Source organism: Loxodonta africana, chromosome 9 (genome assembly GCF_030014295.1).
Source record: "Loxodonta africana isolate mLoxAfr1 chromosome 9, mLoxAfr1.hap2, whole genome shotgun sequence".
Classification (NCBI taxonomy): domain Eukaryota; kingdom Metazoa; phylum Chordata; class Mammalia; order Proboscidea; family Elephantidae; genus Loxodonta; species Loxodonta africana.
The window spans coordinates 37610167-37630763 of NC_087350.1; the positions used below are offsets into that span (position 1 = coordinate 37610167).

The window sequence follows — 20597 nt, forward strand, 5'->3', positions numbered from 1 at the left end:
AACCATTTGTCCTGGAGTCAGTCCCGACTCAGGGTGACCCCACATGTGTCAGAGTAGAACAGCATGCTCCACAGGGTTTTCAGTGGCTGATTTTTCAGAAGTAGCCAAGTATGGTGCCCAATTATAGAAAATGTTTTCTGGTTTCAAGCAGCACTTAATACAGTTTGAATATGGGAGCTGGGAGCTAGGCGTGTGCATTTAGGAATAACTTTATGGAACCTTTCTCTGGGCCTTGGAAAATGGGGGAAGTGTGCAGAAGACAATGAAGATGGTGAAAAGCACCTGTTTAGGTAGTGAGAAAGGAGTAAACTGCTAAGCATCCCCCACCTTTACCCCCTGGATCCCCTAGTCTTTTTTTCTTTTCTTTAAGCCTTAGCCCCACCACATCTGAGACAAAGAGGCAGCTGTCACCAGGGATTTGGAGTCAGGGAGTCACACAATCTTTCAATCTCCCAAAGTAAGAAGTAAGGCAATGATGGTCATTGTTGTTGTTTTAATGTGCCCTAGAGCCAATTCCAGGAACCCTGGTTACGCAGTGGTTAAGAGCTACAACTGCTAACAGAAAGGTTGGCAGTTTAGATCCACCAGTCACTCCCTGGAAACCCTATGGGGTAATTCCACTCTGTCCTGTAGGTTCGCTATGACTCAGAATTGACTGGAAAGCAATGGGGTTTAGAGTCAATCCTGACTCATACTGACCCTATAGAACAGGTTGAAACTACCCCATATGATTTTCAAGGCTGAAATCTTTACTGGAGCACCTTACCAGGTCTTCTGCAGAGCCACTGGAGTGTTCGACCTTTCAGTTAGCAGCCAAGTGTTTTAACCATTGTCCCACCAGGGCTCCTTTGAGGCAATGGGTGGCCCCCAATTCTACTGCATGGGGAGAAAGTCGTGTTCCTAGCTTTCCCAGCTGAAACTCTGGACCCATTTTTTTTCCTCATAAAAAACATTGTTTAAGAAACCATCTAAGTGGTGTAATACTTGCCATATATTTAGATTTAAATAACATTAAGATGGTGACAGTCAGGTCAGGCCAGAAACTGCAAACATATCTCCTGACAGTTCCAGAGGGACCCGAACCAAGGAGGATGGGCAGGCTGTGGTCAGAACGTGGCGTCAAAGGGCATGGACCGGGCCAGAGGGCAGGGTTCAGGAACAGAGCCCAACAGAAGGATAAGAGTCTTCTTAAAGTACAAAAGGATTTGATTTCCAACTGCTGTATCTGATTAAACCCAGCACTGATGTTCCCTTTTTCTTCTTTCACTCCTTTCATTTGAGTTAGGACTACAGTGTCCAGGTAAATATATTCGAATGTTAACAGGCATTTATCCTAGAGTAAATAAATAACCATTGTCTGAAAAGGTTTATCTGTTTTCTCTATTTGCTTTTCTTACATAACTGTAAACAAATGCTAAATACAAATATCTTTAAGGTTCCTTTCCAGAAAAGTCATGAGGATAAAATACAACCAAAGAATGAATCACAGCACCCACCAGCTGTTTTTGTTCAATATTTGACATAATAACAATAGTCTAGCATTTTTGAACCCTACATTAACAGACCAGACAATGTGTTATCCTCACAAGTTGCTAACCTCTCTCATCTCCCCCTTTTCTGGTGATGTTTTTCAAATAGATTGACAAGGAGCAATATGTTAAAATACTTGACCTCATTGAGAGTGGGAAGAAAGAGGGAGCCAAACTGGAATGTGGAGGAGGCCCGTGGGGGAATAAAGGCTACTTTATCCAGCCCACAGTTTTCTCTAACGTTACAGATGAGATGCGCATTGCCAAAGAGGAGGTAAATGGTTTCTTTCTGTTCTGTTCCCTTGTTGTGGTGTTTTGTCTGCATGTGTGTATACAAAGTGTCTGTTTGAAATTCTCAGCTCTTTGAATATCTTATCAGGAAATGTTACTTTTCATTCTGTTATTGATAAAGGTTTAAGGTATTTGGGATCAAGACTAAAAATAGTAAAGATTCCATTTAGCTGGCCAAGAATTTCCAGCCAAAGATGGATCAGGAGGGGTAACGCTTTCTAGGTGTTTCTTTCACAGCATTAAGGTAATGAAAAGACAATTCCATCTTCATGTGGCTTTTTCTTTTGAGATAATATATTTGAAAATAATTTTTAAAGGATAAAGTGATATGCAGTTACAGGTTTTGGGGTTTTTTTTTTTTTTGAACTTTTTTTTTTTTGCATGATAATTGTAGGTTCACAGGTTTTGCGTAATATAAAAAGGTCTCCTGTAATCACCACACTGTTCTCCTTTATAGCCCCAGCCAATGGCAGCTGGTGTCTTTAAACATCTGCAATTTTTTGAGAAATTTCCGTGTTGGGACAGTGCTGATCATTAGAAAGTTCTGCCTTTGGCTGGCTAGACTCTCTCCTCTTATGTTGTGCCTGCTGCTTCCATATTTACCTTCTGCCCTTTTTCCTCATACTAGCCATTCATATATTCGAAAAGAACATTCATCCTCTTTATCACTCCCCACCTTCCATGTACTCTTGGCCCCATATTTTTTAGCTCTTATACTTTCTAATTTTCCTAGGCAAATACATTGTAGTTTAATATTGGGTGATCACAAACTATTTAACATCAGAAAAAAACAAAAAAGATCCAGAGATTTGATAAATAACTAGGAAAAGACAGCTTGCATTTAGAAGTTATAAATAATCTACCCCATGGGCACTAGGGGGTTTTAATAAATGTATAGATTGATTTACTGGCTTTGGGCCATGAAGGTGATAAAATAAGAAGGCACTGACAACTCGGATATATTGAATCATAACCCTTTCATTCGTTAAACTTGTGTTTAGCATCTCTGATACGGCAGAAGACCTGGGAGGGTTATCTTCCTTGCCCAGACATTAACATCACATGAGGGAAAAAGTGCAGAATCAGGTTTGCAAACAGGAAAAAGAAAAGTAAAAGCAAATGCATAGGGATAATCAAGCGTACTTAGTTTCTCAATGTCAGTTCAGTCCTGTAGTTTTGGCTTTTATTGACAAATAGTTGTCTGTCTGGTGAGATCTGAGGTTGTATATTTTGATTAATTTTAGAAAAAAACTAAGGGAAAAATCTTCAATGAAGGAAACATTTGTTGTATTCTTACAACGTACGTAGTAGAACAGCTTGCTTGCTACTTCAAAGTAGTACCCTGGAGCCATGCGATGTGTTCAATTTAAATTTTGTTTTGTTAAGCTACTTACTGCAGTAAAAAAAAAAAAAAAAAAAAATTGCAGTAGCTGCTGTATATCTGGTTCTCAGGTTGTAATATAATGATTAGATTTACAACTTTTGGATTTTTACTTGGCTCCATTGACAGCAGGCCTTACCCCCATGACTCTTTGCTCAATGGCGAACACCAAAAAACATTTCTCTTTTTTGATTTTTACCTTCCCTCATTCACATTTCCCAGAAGACCCTGTTCAGTCAGTAACACTCAGAAAGCCCTCTTTGTTTTAAATTTTAATAATTGGTTTAGAGAAATTTAATATAGGAATTTAATCTTTAAAGGAAAATCCAGTTCTTTTTCTCCCACTTGGGCCTGAGTTGGGCTGCGCTAATTCAAGATCTGGTGAAAGTGAAAGAGTAGCTGAAGCTGGAATAAGCCAAGTGTGATTTCCGTTTTCTGTTCCGTGATTATAGTCGTTGCCAATGAACTCATGCTTTGATTAGTACAGGGTGACTGGGGATTTAAGCCCTTGTAGTAAGGAGCCATTCCTTTGGTATATGAGAGTTGCACAAGATTTGAGTACAGAGTAGCATCAGGACAAAAATTCATGTTGCCTTACTAACTTGGTTTCCCCCAACACTGTGGTTTCTCTGGCACCTAGCTAATTATGGAAAGATCTAAGTCCAATAGACTGTATCAATCCATCACAGGTACACTGATATTTAAAACACAGTATTATTAATCATTGCCTATACAATCGTTTATCTGGTAGAACAAGCATTGCTTTCTCTGGATTACTGTTTGTGTAGTAATTTGGAAGATGAGGAAAACTTGGGAGAGAATTAAAAATGTTCCTAAACAGGAAAGAAATTCTGAAGCTAATGGCTTAATGTACCACCATGAGTTCTTCGAAGCCTTCATTCCAACATCTAGAAAATGAATATTGCCATTTTTGTTTATACCCACCCTGTTCCAAAGAGGATGTAACACATGACTTACTAGCAATCTGGCAGTTACCTGCTTTGATTGTTACACACAAACTTGAAATAAGTAGGAAACTCTTGATCATTTTAGGACAGCTTGCAGGGGAAATTAAATCCACAATACAATTTAAAATATTTAGTCTTAACCTATTTGATTCATTTCATTTGTTTCCTGTGGTATAGATATTTGGACCAGTCCAGCAAATCATGAAGTTTAAATCTTTAGATGATGTGATCAAGAGAGCAAACAACACTTTCTACGGTTTATCGGCAGGAATCTTTACCAACGACATTGATAAAGCTATAACAGTCTCCTCTGCGCTGCAGGCTGGGACAGTGTGGTAAGTGAACCCTAAGTAACACAGCCTTCTCACTGGTAACCACATTAACAGGTTACCTTGAGCCTCTTCAGAGCTGGATTTTTCATTTGGAATCACATAACCTGCTAGAAACTCAGTTGATGCCTTAAAAAAAAAAAAGGAAATTAAAAAAGTAAAACAAAATCTTCTTATCCAGTTACTTGAAATTGCTTGCCCAAAATATTTTATTGATGGGGTCTTTCTAGCCAAAGGAAGAGAATCAACATTTAGTTAATATTTCCTCTCTGCTAGGCACTGGATTCTGTACATTCATTAGCTCATGTTATCTTAGAACTTAACAGTTCTTCCAAGAATATAGAATGGCAACATGTTATCTCAAATTTATAGACAAAAAAAAAGTTTATTGCAGTTAAGTAATTTATCAGGATCACACAGTAAATGACAGAGCAGAGACTCAGAAGTATTTCAGACTCTAAAGGAGTGGTTCTCAGTCCTAGTTGCACATTAAGATCACTGGGGAGCTTTTAAAAGTAGTTTTTAAATAAAAGACCCAAGCCCAGCCTCAGCCATAGAAATTGACATGATCCACGTGTTTTATGCATTCTCCTCCTTAGCCCCAAATCAGTTTACATATTTTTAAAGTCCATGATTCTGCTGGTCCCTGGTTCTTCCTACAATAAGATGTTTCTTTCAGGAACTCTTAAAAAAAACAAGCAAATTATTAAATAATCCGTACGGCTTTTTTTTTTTTTTTTTATGGCTAGTGATTAATGCAGAGTTCTTCTATATGGAAAAATCATTAATAAAATTCAGCATTACTTTTATATGTATGTATGTATGTTATTTCCACTTATTGAAGCCTTACCATGTACCAAGCACTGGGACAAACACATTTTATACACATCCTTGCTTAGGCTTTAAAACACTATTGAGTATTATCTCCATTGTGCAGAGGAGGAAACACAGGCTCAGAGAGGCTAAGTGGCTTTCCCAAGATCACACAGCTACTAAGGGGCAGACCCAAGGTTTGTAACCATAGGCCCTCCCTTCTTTACCACAAGGAAGAAGGATCACAGAAGAGTCAATCAGCAGGGCTGATCATTTTGATCTTACAGTTTGCTCTCACTGGATATTTCTCAGCTCTCTGTTTACCGGCACTGAAGTGGTTTCATTTCCATTGTAGAGCAAAAAGTGCAAACTGATTTTCTGTACTTTTAACAAAGATAAGTATCATTTTTTTTTTTTTAATAGAGAATATTATATGACCGTATGATAGAGTAGCTTATTATGACATCTTTCCACTGAGTGTCTTGGGAATCCCATTAGAAACGTCTATACTATCAAAACGGAGGGGACCATAGTCTCATCCAGTTATGTCCTAGAACATAATAACATTCTGGCACTGTTCCAGAATATAATAGCTCCTTGGGGTTTTCAAGACAACTGTTTAATTCCAGAGTGGCTGAGATTTTACCCAGTAAATTCAAAAGTAAAGATCTTATTATGCAGTTTAAAGAACAATTAGATAACCTGTCTTTTTTTTTTTTTTAATAATATTTATTGTCTTTTTGGTGAAAGTTTACACAGCAAATTAGGTTCCCGTTTAACAATTTCTATGCTTATTGTTCGGCAACATTGGTTATGTTTTTCACAATGTGTCACCATTCTCAGTATTTCTACTCTGTTTGTTCTGTTTCCATTAATCTAGCTTCCCTGCCCCCCGCCCCCTTACCGTCTCATCTTTTTTTTTAGGGTAAACGTTGACCGTTTGGTCTCATATAGATGATTACTTAAAGAAGCATTGTATTCACAGGTGATATTGTTTATCTTATGAGCCAATCTGTTATTTGGCTGAAAGGTGACCTCCAGGAGTGGTTCCTCCAGCTCCAAGTTTAAAGGGTGTCTCAGGGTGATAGTCTTGGGGGTTCTTCTAGTTTTTACCAGTCCAGTTAGTCTGGACTTTCTTAGGAATTTGAGTTTGTTCTACACTTTCTCCTATCTGTCACGTTCTATAGCATCCCTGGTCAGAGTCGTCTGTAGTGGTAGCTGGGCACCATCTAGATATTCTGATCTTAGGACAGATGAGGCTGTGGTGCCTGCGGGCTATTAGTCCTGTAGATAGTTTCTTCAAGTCCTTGGTTTCCTTCTGTCTTTTTTGTTCCAGATTTGTACAGGCCAAAAGTTGTAAACTGTCTTTTTTAAATGTACATTTATTTAAGTGACTATCTTCCTAATGGAAAGACATGGATAAGATGTACTTCAGGAGACTAAATGCTTTAACTGAGAAAACGCTGGAATATTATCTTAGTGCTAAAGTAATGACCAAACTCTCCTAATACAATTGATCTGGAAGTCACACTTATTATACTAGCATGAAAGGAGGAAAAAGTATAAAAAGATAACATTTTGCTCCTTTAAAAATATTTTTTCTCTTCTCTACAATGAGAATCATGTTGTTAATTAGATGTTACTGTTCACATTGACCACCAGGAAATTTAAAGAACAAGAAATAGTTCATGGCCCTCATAACTGCATTCTAACTTCCCCCCTAGTTTTGATCTTCTATCATAATTTTTTCTTTAATTCAAAATATTCAAGTGCTCATACTTATATGTACTCAAACATCTTTAAACACATTCTGAAGTATGTCAGGGCATAAAGAAATTACTAATCAAATCCAATTCCTACCAAGGTCTCTGTTGAAGAAATTTATTGAACCAAATAATTTAAAAAATGAACTGAGTAATACATGTTGCAATTGCAAAAGAATATTGATTCTAGCCTGTTAAATACCCAAGCCTCAACAGAATTAAAAAGCTTACTGAATGTAGAGAGTAAAGAACACCTATCCAACAGCCTCAAGACTCTAGCAAACTGTATTCTTCCTCTTGTGACATATTGACTATTCTTTCTTTTATAATCCAGACTACTGCTTCCCAGGGACATGATGCACTACCAGAATGTCTATCCAGGTGCACCACCCTATTTGTTTGTAGAGAGTACAGATACACAGACTTAGACTTCTGCATTCTAATTTACAGTGATACTTTCTTATTGCACTGCAAAAAAAAAAAAAAAATTTTTTTTTTTTTTTTTTGCACTAAATGTGGTATATTGAAATTAATGGAATTCTTAAGATGCTCTTTGAATTTCTAAAATTCCAAACTTAGAAGTTATTTCATAGGTTAAGTATTTGTTATAATGGACCTCCTTTCTTTTCAGGGTGAATTGCTATAGTGTGGTAACTGCCCAGTGCCCCTTTGGGGGATTCAAGATGTCTGGAAATGGACGAGAACTGTAAGAATACCCTTCTGTTAAAATAAGCACTTATATTCATAAAAATGCTTGCCACTCCTAGGGAATTAATGCAGAGTCATCTTCTTAAATAAAGTTTGCCTTTATTCTTTTTTGGAGATCCAGACCACCGAATAGTTTATTGGATGCTGCTTTTAACCAATAGGTTCAAAAAGGTGATGGTAGAAGGGAAATGTAATTTATTAAGGTCCTACTCTTCACAAGTGACCACATTAGGCACTTTACACGAGTGATTAAAAGATGTTTCTGCTTTTAGAACTGTTTGTTTTATATATGAATGTAAATCTATTTGGAAACCATTTTCAGAAAAGGGATGGAAACTATAAACTGACGATTATAAGAAGTGTGCAAATATAAGTGCCTATAACTCTTAAATAAGTAAATTAAAAAAAAAATTTGAGTCAATTCCAACTCATAACCTCATATGACCCTATAGCACAGAGTAGAACTGCCCAATAGGATTTCCAAGGAGTGTTTGGTGGACTTAAACTGTTGACCTTTTGGTTAACAGCCAAGCTCTTAGCCACTGTGCCATCAGGACTCCAAGTAAGCAAATTAAAAAAAAAAAAAAAATTTTTTTTTTTATTAGGTGCCTTTATTTCAAAAAACTTTCAGTGTAAGGCAAGTGATTCTCATTTGTTGAAATATTATTGATGTATATTCAAAAATTTTGATTTATCTGAATGAATAATTTTTGGTACTAAAATCTAAAGTGAAATTTTACTAAGAAAGCAATATATTTTATAGTCATGACTAGATTGAAAATATGTATAAAAATGCATTTATACACTCTCAATTACTTTTGAAACCAGGATATATAAATATTTTTTAATGTGCACCAAAACCAAAAAACCAAACCCATTGCCATCCAGTACAGAAGGCAAGCCATATCCTTGGTTAATTTTGTTCACTGAATTTTGGCCATTTGATTTTTTAAAGCTTTTCTTATGCTTACTGATACATTAAGAAGCCATGAAGAAAAAGACACATCATGTATAAACTTTGTAGAATCAAACATACTGAAGCTGCCTGTTTCTTAAATAGCAAACAAAAAGGTGGCTTTCTCAAGTTTCCAAAGGTCATGAATACATTAAATAGCCATGTACTTCATTATTTATCTTAATAAATCAACAAAATTATCATGAAACAAGTATCTTTGTGGAGCCAACCTCTTCTTCAATATACATTTAAGTACTTTCTATTACACACGGTCTTGGAAACTCTGGAGAGGAGCCCTGGTGGGTAGTGGTTAAATGCTCAGCTGCTAACTGAAAGGCTGGTGGTTTAAACCCACCAGCTGTTCCTCAGGAGAAAGATGTGGCAGTCCGCTTCAGTAAAAATTACATCCTTGGAAACTTTATGGGGTGTTTCTATACTGTCCTATAGGGTAGCTATGAGTCAGAATCAACTCGATGGGAATGGGTAGGTACCCTAGAAATATAATGCCCACAAAACTGTGGTGGCAGGAGGATATGTAAAAAAGATAGTACAAAAGAACCTGCACTAACTATGAAATATATAGTAACTCATTGCTGTCTAGTCAACTCCGACTCATAGTGACACTATAGGATAGAGTAGAACTTCCCCCATAGGGTTTCTAATACTATAATCTTTATGGAAGCAGACTGCCACATGTTTTTCCCACAGAGTGGCGGATGGGTTTGAACTACTGACCTTTCGGCTAGCAGCCAAGCAGTTTTACCACTATACCATGAGGGCTCCTTGAAATGTGTAGTAATAGAAAATCCATACCTCATGGAAGCAGAAAAGCAATTAATCTGTAATGCGAAGTATTGAAGGACAGAAAACTTAGGCATTACCTGAGGGTAGTATGACATCCCTCTGACCCTCAGTGTTCATTAGTCAGGGATTGTGGGTGGAAATGGGTATTGGAGAAAGAAGTTTAAGGCCTCTACGATCCTTTTCAGGTTTTAAGATTCTATGGTTCTAACCCAGTGAGAATTCAGTGGATAAAAACTTAACGGCAGTTAATAGAGTAAGAGAAGACCTCACAGAAGGAATGGGACTTGATCTAAGACTTTAATAAGTAGAGAAGAGGATGTACTTAGAAGGAACATTATTTATGGCATGTTGAGGGGACTTTTGAGTTTGGTTGGTTGGTTGGATCTATGGATATGGGAAGCATGATTTCAGAGTTAAATATGAAACAGATTAAGAAGTCCTAAACTTAAGCCAGTTGGTTGGTATTTTATTAGTGAAGCAGTGAAAAGCCATGGATATCTTTAAAATCTTGGTGGAGAGGTAGAGAGGCAAATGATCAGGCAATAAAAATTACATGATATTGTAGAGGAAGTAAGCTTTGGAGTCTCACACACCTGAATTTGACTCCTGGCTCCCCTGCTTGCTTGACACACAACCCGGTTCAAGTTACGTAAAATTGGAGCCTCTGTTTTTTTCTCCATGTTCAAAATGGAGATGTTGACACTTCTCTTGAGAAGGCTTTGAGTTAAATGACATAATGCATGGAATTACAACAAAGTGGGGATTCCTTCCTTACTTCCTTTTCTTTATAATGTTCTTTATTGGAGAATCCCTTGGCTGAACTAAGTACTTTGCACAAAAAGCTAGAACAAAGTTCAGATCTCTGTGAAAGGTTGTTCGTTGCTGGCCCAGCTATCTAACAGTTCTATCTGGGAGTATTAAAAGTAACATAATCAAAAGGACTAAATAACTAAAGTAGGCCACACATGTCAGTTAGGTCGAATAAAATTTGGCCAGACTTTAACTTTGAGGCACAAGGAAATCAAAAAGAAGGACTGAAAACAGAATTCAGCCATCAGTAATTTCCTAAACATCTGGACTGTGGGTATTGATCATTCTCTTCTTTAAGACACGAAGGAAAAGGTTATGCTGCAATTTTTTACTTCAATAATTCCAGCTGAGAGTGCTATAGTCAAAGTCTACCTGAAACCAAATTTGACAAACTTAATAAACAAGTCATTTACTGCAAGGTGTTCAAAGAGAATCACTGAAGCACTAACCTCAACTGATCTGCGAGAGTTCAATTACAATTTGTCTTCAAATGTAGAAAGGCAGAATAGATCAGCTGGGAGCAGAGTCCTCAAACAGCCACAGAGGGTGATGTGCGGACCCCAAATGGGTTTGATGGTGACACAGTGCCCAAAACTGGATTTTTCATATCTGATCACGGTGCTGGCACCAGAACAAGTTCAATGGCAGAGATTCCTCTCTTTGAGTGACTGACCTAATTTTCACTTAGATTAACGTAAGATACTTGAGACTTTGCTACTATGCCATTTCAAGCTGAATTTATTCTCAGAACCTCACAAGATCCTTTTTTCCTGCTGCTCCTTTCAGAAAAGGAGAGTATAGAAGGGGTATGTGACTGGGCTTATACGGAGAACTCAAATGAGTATTTTTTTTCCTGATTGTATTTGCCAGGTCAATTCAGGGCACATTATTTCTGTGCCCACTTAATTAGTGCCAGGCTCAGTGCTGGGTACAGAATGAAAAACAGATGTAACTTGTTAATACCAGATTCCCAGTGTGGTCCCTGGTTGAGGAATACGGGGCATTATGTGGGAGTTTGTTAGCAATGCAGAGTCTCAGGCTTCACCCCAATCCTGCTGAAGCCGAATCTTCATCTTAATAAGATCCCAGGTGATTTATGCACTGAAGATTCTAGAAGCACTGATCTAGTAACTCATTGACTAGTAAGAGAAAGAAAAATACAAATGAATGTTTTTATATTATATCATAAATATATATGTGTGTACATAGGAATACTAAGCAGCAGGACCTATTTTAACCCAGGTATGACAATAATCACACTTATTACTCTTTTGAGAGTTTCAAGTGTCCATTAACTCAAAATACAGTAAAAAACCTGTTGGCAAAATTCGTGAGTTAATTTATGTAACTCGTTGAGCTAAAATACTGGTTAAATTTTATACTTTAATGGATTTCAGACAACTGAGGCTAAGCCCTTTAATTCCTTTAGAGAGCATGCTCATTGCAGCTTTTAGAAGGCATTTGCAGCAGTTCAATTGGCCAAGAAACTACTCAGTGTAAGGGGATTAGGTTACCCAGGAGAAAAGGTGTCTTCTGCATACCTGTCTGCATCACAAGGAGGGAGGGGTAAAAAGGATTAAGATCTTTTTCTTCTTTAAGCCTACATGTGCATGGGTTTTATCATTTTAGGAGTACATTTATGTACAGTAATTTGATCCTCTCATCAAAACAATAAAGAGAATAATTTAGCCCAATCCTTTTTTGTTATCTCCTCCACAAAGGGAAAATTGAAGTCAGCTTCCAAAACTGGTAGGAGGTCCCCATAAAGATAATTGATAACAAGGTGCCGGAGTTCAAATTGGTTGACTTGGATTTTGGACTCAAAAGTTTTATAAGCAGATTGCAGGGTATTGAAGAGATTGCATAAAGGGGAAAAATCTAACAACTGCAAAAAGCCCAAAGGCCTGAATTTAAGCCAATCTATTAGCAAAATAATACCTATCATCATCATCATATTTTTCAAAGCTAACAATAAAGGTCAGGTTTTTGTTTTGCCAAAAATAAAATATATTGTTAAAATGACAGCGAGAAAACATATTTTTGAAGCCATAAGAGGGCATGCTGGCACTCCTGAGCAGGAAAAGAGAAGCAAGGTCCATTTTCCACCATCTCACAACTTCTGTGCCCGTCACACATGGTACATACAAGCCGTACTTGAGCGTAGAGTTTTACTGTACTTCTCTTGGGTGATTATATATTACTGCTTCTCCTCTTGTACTGTATCTGTCTTACTTATTTGAATCTAAATAGAAATTAGAGAAATTCTTGTTGAACCGAACCATCTTTTGTGGCTAACTTCAGTGGTCAGCTCTTTTATAGTCAAGTAGAACAATGTAAAGAACGGGTGATTTCTGTGACGGTCAACTCAGAGTCCATGATTATTTAAAATGCAAGAATGTGCCTCACGGAAGGATTTCTGTAAGGCCAGATATCTTATGGTTGACTAGTCACTATTTCAAATTCCTTTGTGCTCTGCATATATTTTCCATTGACTCTAGCCAGATAAGCAGGAACTAACTCGTACCAAATCATGGACTGCAAAGTACATTTGTTTGCTGTGCTAAATTCTCTCTATGCCCCCCTGCCTCTCTCTAGGGGAGAATATGGCTTACATGAATACACAGAAGTCAAGACAGTCACGATGAAAATTTCCCAGAAGAATTCGTAAAGAAAACAATGAGAGGGAAGAGAAGAAATTTCAACTGCTAAGCATCTCCTACAGTCGTTGATAATAGTGGAGTTTACATCCAAAACTTCTATCCTTGATTTTTTTTTAAATAAGTAAATCATGTTAGCATTAATATCGCACATAGAAAACTTGACATCTAGCTTATTCTGAAAGATTCATTTGCCTTGTGATATGGGACCCTAACTCCTGTCCTAGATAGGTAGGATGGATTTGGAAGAAAGATCTCTCTAGCTCTGTAATCGTCCGAATAGCTCTTTTCTTTGTAGCTACTTGTCCAGGATAATCATTTTCTAGAGGAGGACCAGTTGTCATTTAGCATCTTTTCCTTAACAATCCCTTGAAGTACTTAACATACATGTTAACTGCAAGTAGGGGTGCTCTGTGCTCAGTAGTTGTGAAATCATTGCTGTCTCTTGAAATGTTTCCTAGAATGTGCTGTCTGTCTGTCAAGAGAAGTAATGCGTGAAATACTTAGCTGTAATCTGAATATAAACCTCAATAAAAACAACCTTGCATGATTCTTGTTAAGTCTGAATTCTTTAAGCAGAGTTCTGGTTATGGTGATTTATTTTCCCTGTCACTCAAAAGCAGTATTACAGTTAAATTGAGCATAAAGATGGCTTTAAAAATAAAGGCCTAATCCACCCATTCTCCAAAGGGTGAAGAAACATATTTTACACTCCTGAGGAAACATATTTCACTTTGCTGAGAAACTCTTGAAGACCTTTGTTTTCACATTTGAGATGAATGGCTTTAGTCAATCAGCAATTATCTTATTGAGTACCTACGAGTTCTGGAGGCTATGTTAGGTGTTGTACCAAACAGATGACAGTGGATGGTCTATTATCTCAAGATGCTTTCATGGTGAAGAAATACACAGTCCCAAAAAGGAAAGGAAGGCAGTAGAATGGAAATGAGAATTCTAAGAACAATATGAGCCCAGTAATATACCAACAGGGTAGTAATGGAATCTAACTATGGAAATAGGGAATGACCTTGTGAAGGAAATTTGACTGAATAGGAGCCTTACTGATGAGCAGGTATGAGGAGAATAATGAACATAAATCCAAATCCCCACTTTCTATTTCTCTGCTACAAACTGCCCGTGTAGCACTTCTTCCTCTGATCAGAAGCCCTTGGAGCTAGGTCAGGTCTCACAAGTTAAAAGACACAAACCTCCAGACTGTAAGTAGGCCCAAGACTTCATACCCCAGCTGCAGTTTTGGGAGTCCCAATGACACCCTCGCTTCTTACCTTCTGGCTTCAAATTTGGGGTTTTCCTACTATCTCCTTCAGGATATCTGCTGTCAACTCGGGGATCCTCAGCACCCCCTCACTTCTGAATAGTTTGCTCCACTACTCTCTTGGGTTCAATAGTGCACTAAAACAACTCACAGGACTCATGAAAAGTACCATACTTACAATTATAATCTTATTATAGGAAAAATGATACAAACGAAGGCAGGGCAGGATCTGGGAGGGTTCCCAATGCAAAGCTTCATGTCCCAAAAAAGGACACGTGACCCTCCCACTCACATGGACATCTTTCACCAACCAAAGCCCATGGAGCTTCCATGTCAAAGCGTTTATTAGGGCCTCATTATGTATTCGTAATTGATTGAATCAACCCACCTCCCCTGAGGTTGGTCAGATGATAGCATATGGTGGTCTTTTTGGCCGGTCAGCCCCTAACTGAGTCAGTTCCTTAGGATAAACTCTCAGGGGTAGTCTGGAGGCTTATAGAGAACAAAGGCACCTCAATTACTCAGGAAATACCAAGGGTTTAGAGTTATCTCTCAGGAAACAAGGGCGAAGACCAAATTACTTCGGGTAAAGGTAATATAAACCCACAGCAGGTTTACAATAAATAAAAAGGAAAGCGTCTCTCAACATAGTCGTTCAGGACATCTTCCATTAGGAGGAAATGAACAACAACAAAAAAAACCTTGGAAAATCCTGTATATTTTCCTTACTGAAGTATCAAAGTGCATATTAACATAGCCAAGGTTCTGAGAAGCCCTGCAACTTGGTTTGTTTGGTAGAGTGTTTCCCAAATGTATGCAACCAGAGAACTTGCTTTTCCCCATCCACATGTGAGAAGATGCTACTTTATGCAACGAGGTATCGCTGACTGCTCTGAGGAGAAAGCTCGGCCCCAAAAGGGAACAGTCAGAAAAATGCCCTTTTTGTGAAATTGGCTGGCCCATACTTACATACTCATGTCCTCATACAAAGAGGTTCTGTTGGTGCTCCCATTCTTCCTTTATGAAGTGAGACGCTCAAGTGAAATCAAGTATAATTGTGTATTTCCATACCCATTGCCATCCAGTCGATTCCGACTCATAATGACCCTGTAAGACAGAGTAAAACTACCCCATAGGGTTTCCAAGTCTGTAATCTTTACAGAAGCAGACTGCCACACTTTTCTCCCACAGCGTGGCTGGTGAGTTCAAACTGCCAAACTTTTTGTTAGCAGCCAATTGCTTGACCACTGCACCACCAAGGCACCTATTTGTGTGTTACTATATATATTCTGAAACAGTCTTAGATCATTAATGTAAAATTTAAGCCAATTAATTTTTAGGATATAGGAGATCATTGGTGGTTCGGTAGTAGAATTCTCGCTTTCCATGCATGAGACTCAGGTTCAATTCCCGGCCAATACACTACATGCAATCTACCACTTGCCTGTCAGGGGGCTTGCATGTTGTTTTGATGCTGAACAGGTTTCAGTGGAGCTTCCAGACTAAGATGGGCTAGGAAGAAAGGCCTGGCAATCTACTGCTGAAAAGCAGCCAGTGAAAACCAATGGATTACACCTGCCTGATCCAAAACCAATCATGGGGAAGGCACAGGACCAGGTAGTGTTTTGTTCCACTCGGCACAGGGTTGCTATGCATCAGGGGCCACCTCAACGGCAGTTAACAACAACAATTTTTAGCATAATTTTTTTTCAGATTCAGCTTTCTATAAAAATAATCAAGTTTGTTGTTTTACATTTGCAGATACTTCAGTGCTAGTGCTGTTAGAACACAACGTTAGCAGTCACAGTCGAGTACCACCATCTGAGAACAAACTAAATTCACTAGACAATGAAATTCATTAGCTTCTTTGACCTTAAATAATTATAACTCCAATTAAAATATCTTCTCAAACTTGTGTGGGCCTATAACATTTGCAATCTGGACTATCTTTAAGATGTAGAACATAATTACTATTTTGAAAACTGGAGGAATCAAAACCTTAGAGAAAAAATGACAGAAGTTTGGACGTTGAGAAAGAAAAATATCCAAATACAGAAGAGGGTTGTGTTTTCCTAAAACCAGACCACGTCCACCTTTTTCAAAGATTTGTTTAAAATCACGTACAAATAAATTAATAAGCAGACAAGTTAATATTGTAATGGCACCCCACCAGAACAGTTTTAAATGTATCACAAAGAGAGCCGAACACAGAGCAAGACAAAAGCCAGAAGCAAGTTTAAATATTTAAAAATGAAATCCCCGTTGTATAAATAAGACATTGCAGGATTAAACAGAAAATTATCTGTTTTATATTGGCTCATTCTGAACCTCTCGACATTATTTGTACTTCTTTACCTCCAACTTCTAAAGCCATATTGGCAATAAATCCTAAAGCCCTGACTTTAGTAAGTTAAAGAATATCTTAATAGCATCTGTGCTAAAGGAAATACAGGAAGGATCTTTATCATGAAGAATTCAGTTCTGTAGTCTTAGTAGGTACGATCTCATTGCCCTCAATAGCCACATGGTAGGAAGTGTTTTCATCTCAACAAAAATCAAACTAAGTCACAGAAGTTGGGTGTAACTTGTTCAGGCAGAGACGATGTTAGGGCTTTCCAAATATATGGGTTTCCAAATATCTGTCTATTTTTTTTCCAATTTTCACAACAAATACAAGGAGAAATAGGTTAAAAAACTGGAAATAGCCAAGGAGAAATAGATATTTTTTTTTTCTTAAATCCTTATGAGACAGTTTCACAGAGCCAACTCAGAATTTTAGCCATTTCTTTGTATGATTTGTTTCAAAGGGAGTGATAAACCCAAAAGACTTCTTTCTCTGGACAGCACATATAATTCTTTTTAGGATCTCATTTCACTGGACTTTTAGCAGTGCAATCCTACACAACGCGCCAACAACTAAACTCTTTTCTTTTGGTGGTTTGGGGGAGGTATGACAGAATAACCAAGTTACATTTTCACACGAACCACAAGATCCCAATCAGAGTTTCATTTGATTATTTACTTTTGGGTTGTTGAGTTTTCTAAAGCTGTTTTGAGCCTTCCCATTTTGAGAGTGAAGGAGATGATGCCAAAATTTCCTGGATACCAAAATTCTGTCATGGCCAGGAGGGATGAAAAGCTTTCTGGGTAGCACCCTGGGACTCTGGGACTCTGGAAGATATCATCCTGAGTCAAGACAGGAATAAGAGGGAAGCAGCCCAGTTCTCACATTGACATTCTGTAGGAGAGTAGAAATGGTGTCTCTCTGACAAGTCCACAAAACTCTCTGTGGATGCTTGGGCCAGCTCTAAATCATGTCTCTTAACTGGCCCTCGGGTTCCTGGTGCTGCATGTATCCCAGAGAGAAAACAGTCACATCCACAGACATCTGGGTAGTTCCCAAATCCCTAGAAAGTCAGCTTTATCTCTTGATGAAATGTCTGTGCCGAAGACATAGCAACTCTTTTGGTACGTTTACATTAGTTAACAATTGTGTTGACTAGTTTCAGAAGCATTTAGTTAAAAATAATTGGTTATTTTTGAATTTCACAGATATGTTCATAGAAGACTCAACTGTACTATCCTGAAGAGATTTCGCCAGAGTTTTAGGATTTGGTTTTTATTTTGTCAAGTCACTTTCTTAAGGAGTGATCAATCCTTGTCTTGAAAAGTATATTCAATATGAAAACACAATACCGATAAAACTGGCAACTGATTTTTTTAGTTTTATTATAAAATAATAATTTCAAACTTTTATAGGAGATATAATAATAGCTCCTTTATTCACTAATTTTTGACATTTACCTACATTTGCTTTGTCACTCTTATTCTCTACATTAATAACATTTTTTTTCTTGAGAGAGTTGAGCATTACTTTCAAACATCATGTCCCTTTACCCCAAAATACTTCAGCATGATTTTTTTTTCTAGATTTTTTCCTAGATTTTCTAGATTTTTTTCACAGGACAGTACAATTATCTAATTCAGGAGATTTAACATCGACAAAATACTAGTATATAATACATAATCTTTTTTTCAATTTTCCCCAGTTACCCTATTAATGTTCTTTATGGAATTTTTTTCCATGATCCAAGTCTTACTCCAGTGTTACATATTACATTTAGTTATCATGGTTTCCTTTTGTTTTAATGTTATTTAATAATGAGAATATAAATGAGATGGAACTAATATTCAATCAGATTGGCTGGTACAGCCTTGGCCTGAGAGGAAAACCTAAGGCACATACCAAACTTAGTTCAGAGAGTTCTCGAGTTAACTAAGAACCAGAGTAAAGGAGGCTGAAAGGTTTTAAAGAATAAATACATCATATCAAAATGTGGTTATTAACCATCTACTACCATGATAAACAAGATGACAATATTTATGGAGGCTGAAAAAAATAATGTATCTTCTCCTTGGACAATTTTGAAGACAAGTTATGTTTCTCTTGGGGATGTCTGTCTACCCCTGTGTGTATTTCTGCAATATTGCCCTTAGTTATATCATTTCCTAGCTTACTGATTTGAATATTTTTTTTCTTGATAACATTTAGGTTGCATACATTTTGATGACATTTGACAACCTTAATTTCCATTAGTTTCTAATCCCTTAGCCACTTTTATTAGCCACATAGAAACACTTTAAATAACTTCCCTTCCAAAGTACATATAGTAGAAAGATCTTGATCTTTGAAATTAAAAGCTAACAAATTCTGGTTCCACCACTCCCTAGTTGTATGATCTAAGGTGAATTACTAAACCTTTCTCATACACTAATCATCCAAAAGATTACGGCGGCAATTAAATTTTGAGAAGCAATATAATACTCTCTATAATCACATGGTGCTTTGGAACCCAGCAGTCTGGTTACAAAAGTTCTGTACTCACAGGCCTTGGGATTTGGGACAAATTACTCAAAGTCCCTAAGTTAGTTTCTTTAGTTGTAAAAAGGAATTAATAACTGTGCCTATTTAATGGGGTTATTCTATTAAATGAAATAACATTTGTAAAATGCTTAGCAGTGTCCCTAAAAAAAAAACCCATTGCCACAGAGCCGATTCTTACTCATAGTGACCCTATACGACAGAGTAGAACTGTCCCATAGAGTTTCCAAGGAGCACCTGGTGGGTTCAGACTGCCGACCTTTTGACATAACAAGTACCTGATAAAGGTTACCAATCTGCTGACCAATGTCTTGGAATTAATAATAGCATCAACAAAAACATTAAAGTTTCTTATAGGCGCCAAGGTATCCTTCTCTTGGCCTTGACTTTGTGTCTTTTACAAGACCTTCTCTCCATCATCCTCTGTTCTAACTTTTAGGCTAATAGTTAACCAGTTGTCAGGAGCAGATTATCCAATAGACAAGGTAAGCATAGTGCTTACTTTGCTTACCAGGTCATCTCTAGTGACCATTTCACATTTATTTCACCACATCAAAGATTCTGCTTCTAGGTATGGCTGGCATCTCTTTCCCAACCCCACAGCTCTTTCCTACAGAATCAAAGCCTTTTTTCAAATTTACAGTCCCTGACAGGGATGGATGACCCAGTAAGCAAGGTGAACATGAACTTAAAAAAACCAAAACCAAATCCACCACCGTTGAGTTGATTCCGACTCGTAATGACTGGGTTTACTTGTGCATATTTACTAATCTGTACTACAGATGATCTGGTAAGCAAGGTAACCACCATGCTTATCTTGCCTATTGGATAATTCGCCACTGTCAGTTGTCGTCACGTTGACCTTTACTCATGGCAACCCCATATGTGAGCTGTGAGAAGAACTGTGCTTCATTAGGTGATTCATGACTGATTTTTCAGAAGTAGATCCCTGAGTAGGCACCTCTGCGTGGACTCGAAACTCTGACCAAGCCTGCTAACCATTTGCACTACTCAGGGACTCCTCACTTAGGACCCCTTAGTTTTCTTCAGACAGTGTGGTTTGTCCCTCTCTTCCATCTTTTTTTTTTTTTTTTTAAACACTCCCTTGAGATAAAGGTTGAAATTCATCATCAAAGAATGAACAGGGTGGAGAAGAATGTGAGCAAACAACTTGGCTTAGAGATTAGACATTGAAATACATTAATGCCAACATAGGGTTAGTTCTAATTAAATGAACTCAACTGCCTTTCATCCTGAGTTGCCAGTCATCATCATTAACCTTCAAGCTAATCGTCAGGGACAGCAGGACTAAGTGAGCAACAAACAGAAAAGGCTGGTTTCAGATTCAGCCCAGGAGCCCACAATGACATTGGTTGCTTAATGATTGATTCCGGGACTCAGCCCACATGAATTCAATGGAAAGGATTAGCA

The 20597-nt window shown here is 37.6% G+C and overlaps 1 protein-coding gene across 1 annotated transcript in view; it reads left to right on the forward strand.

Moving 5' to 3' along the window:
* The window catches only part of LOC100661242 (aldehyde dehydrogenase 1A1), a 53552-nt gene extending 39977 nt beyond the window's left edge, over positions 1-13575 (forward strand). The window contains exons 10-13 of the mRNA XM_003407389.4: positions 1639-1803; positions 4347-4504; positions 7706-7780; positions 12947-13575. Of these exons, the coding sequence (XP_003407437.1) occupies positions 1639-1803; positions 4347-4504; positions 7706-7780; positions 12947-13019 (471 nt within the window). The 3' untranslated portion in view covers positions 13020-13575. The remainder of the gene's footprint in view (positions 1-1638; positions 1804-4346; positions 4505-7705; positions 7781-12946) is intronic.
* The last annotated feature ends 7022 nt before the right edge of the window (positions 13576-20597 follow it).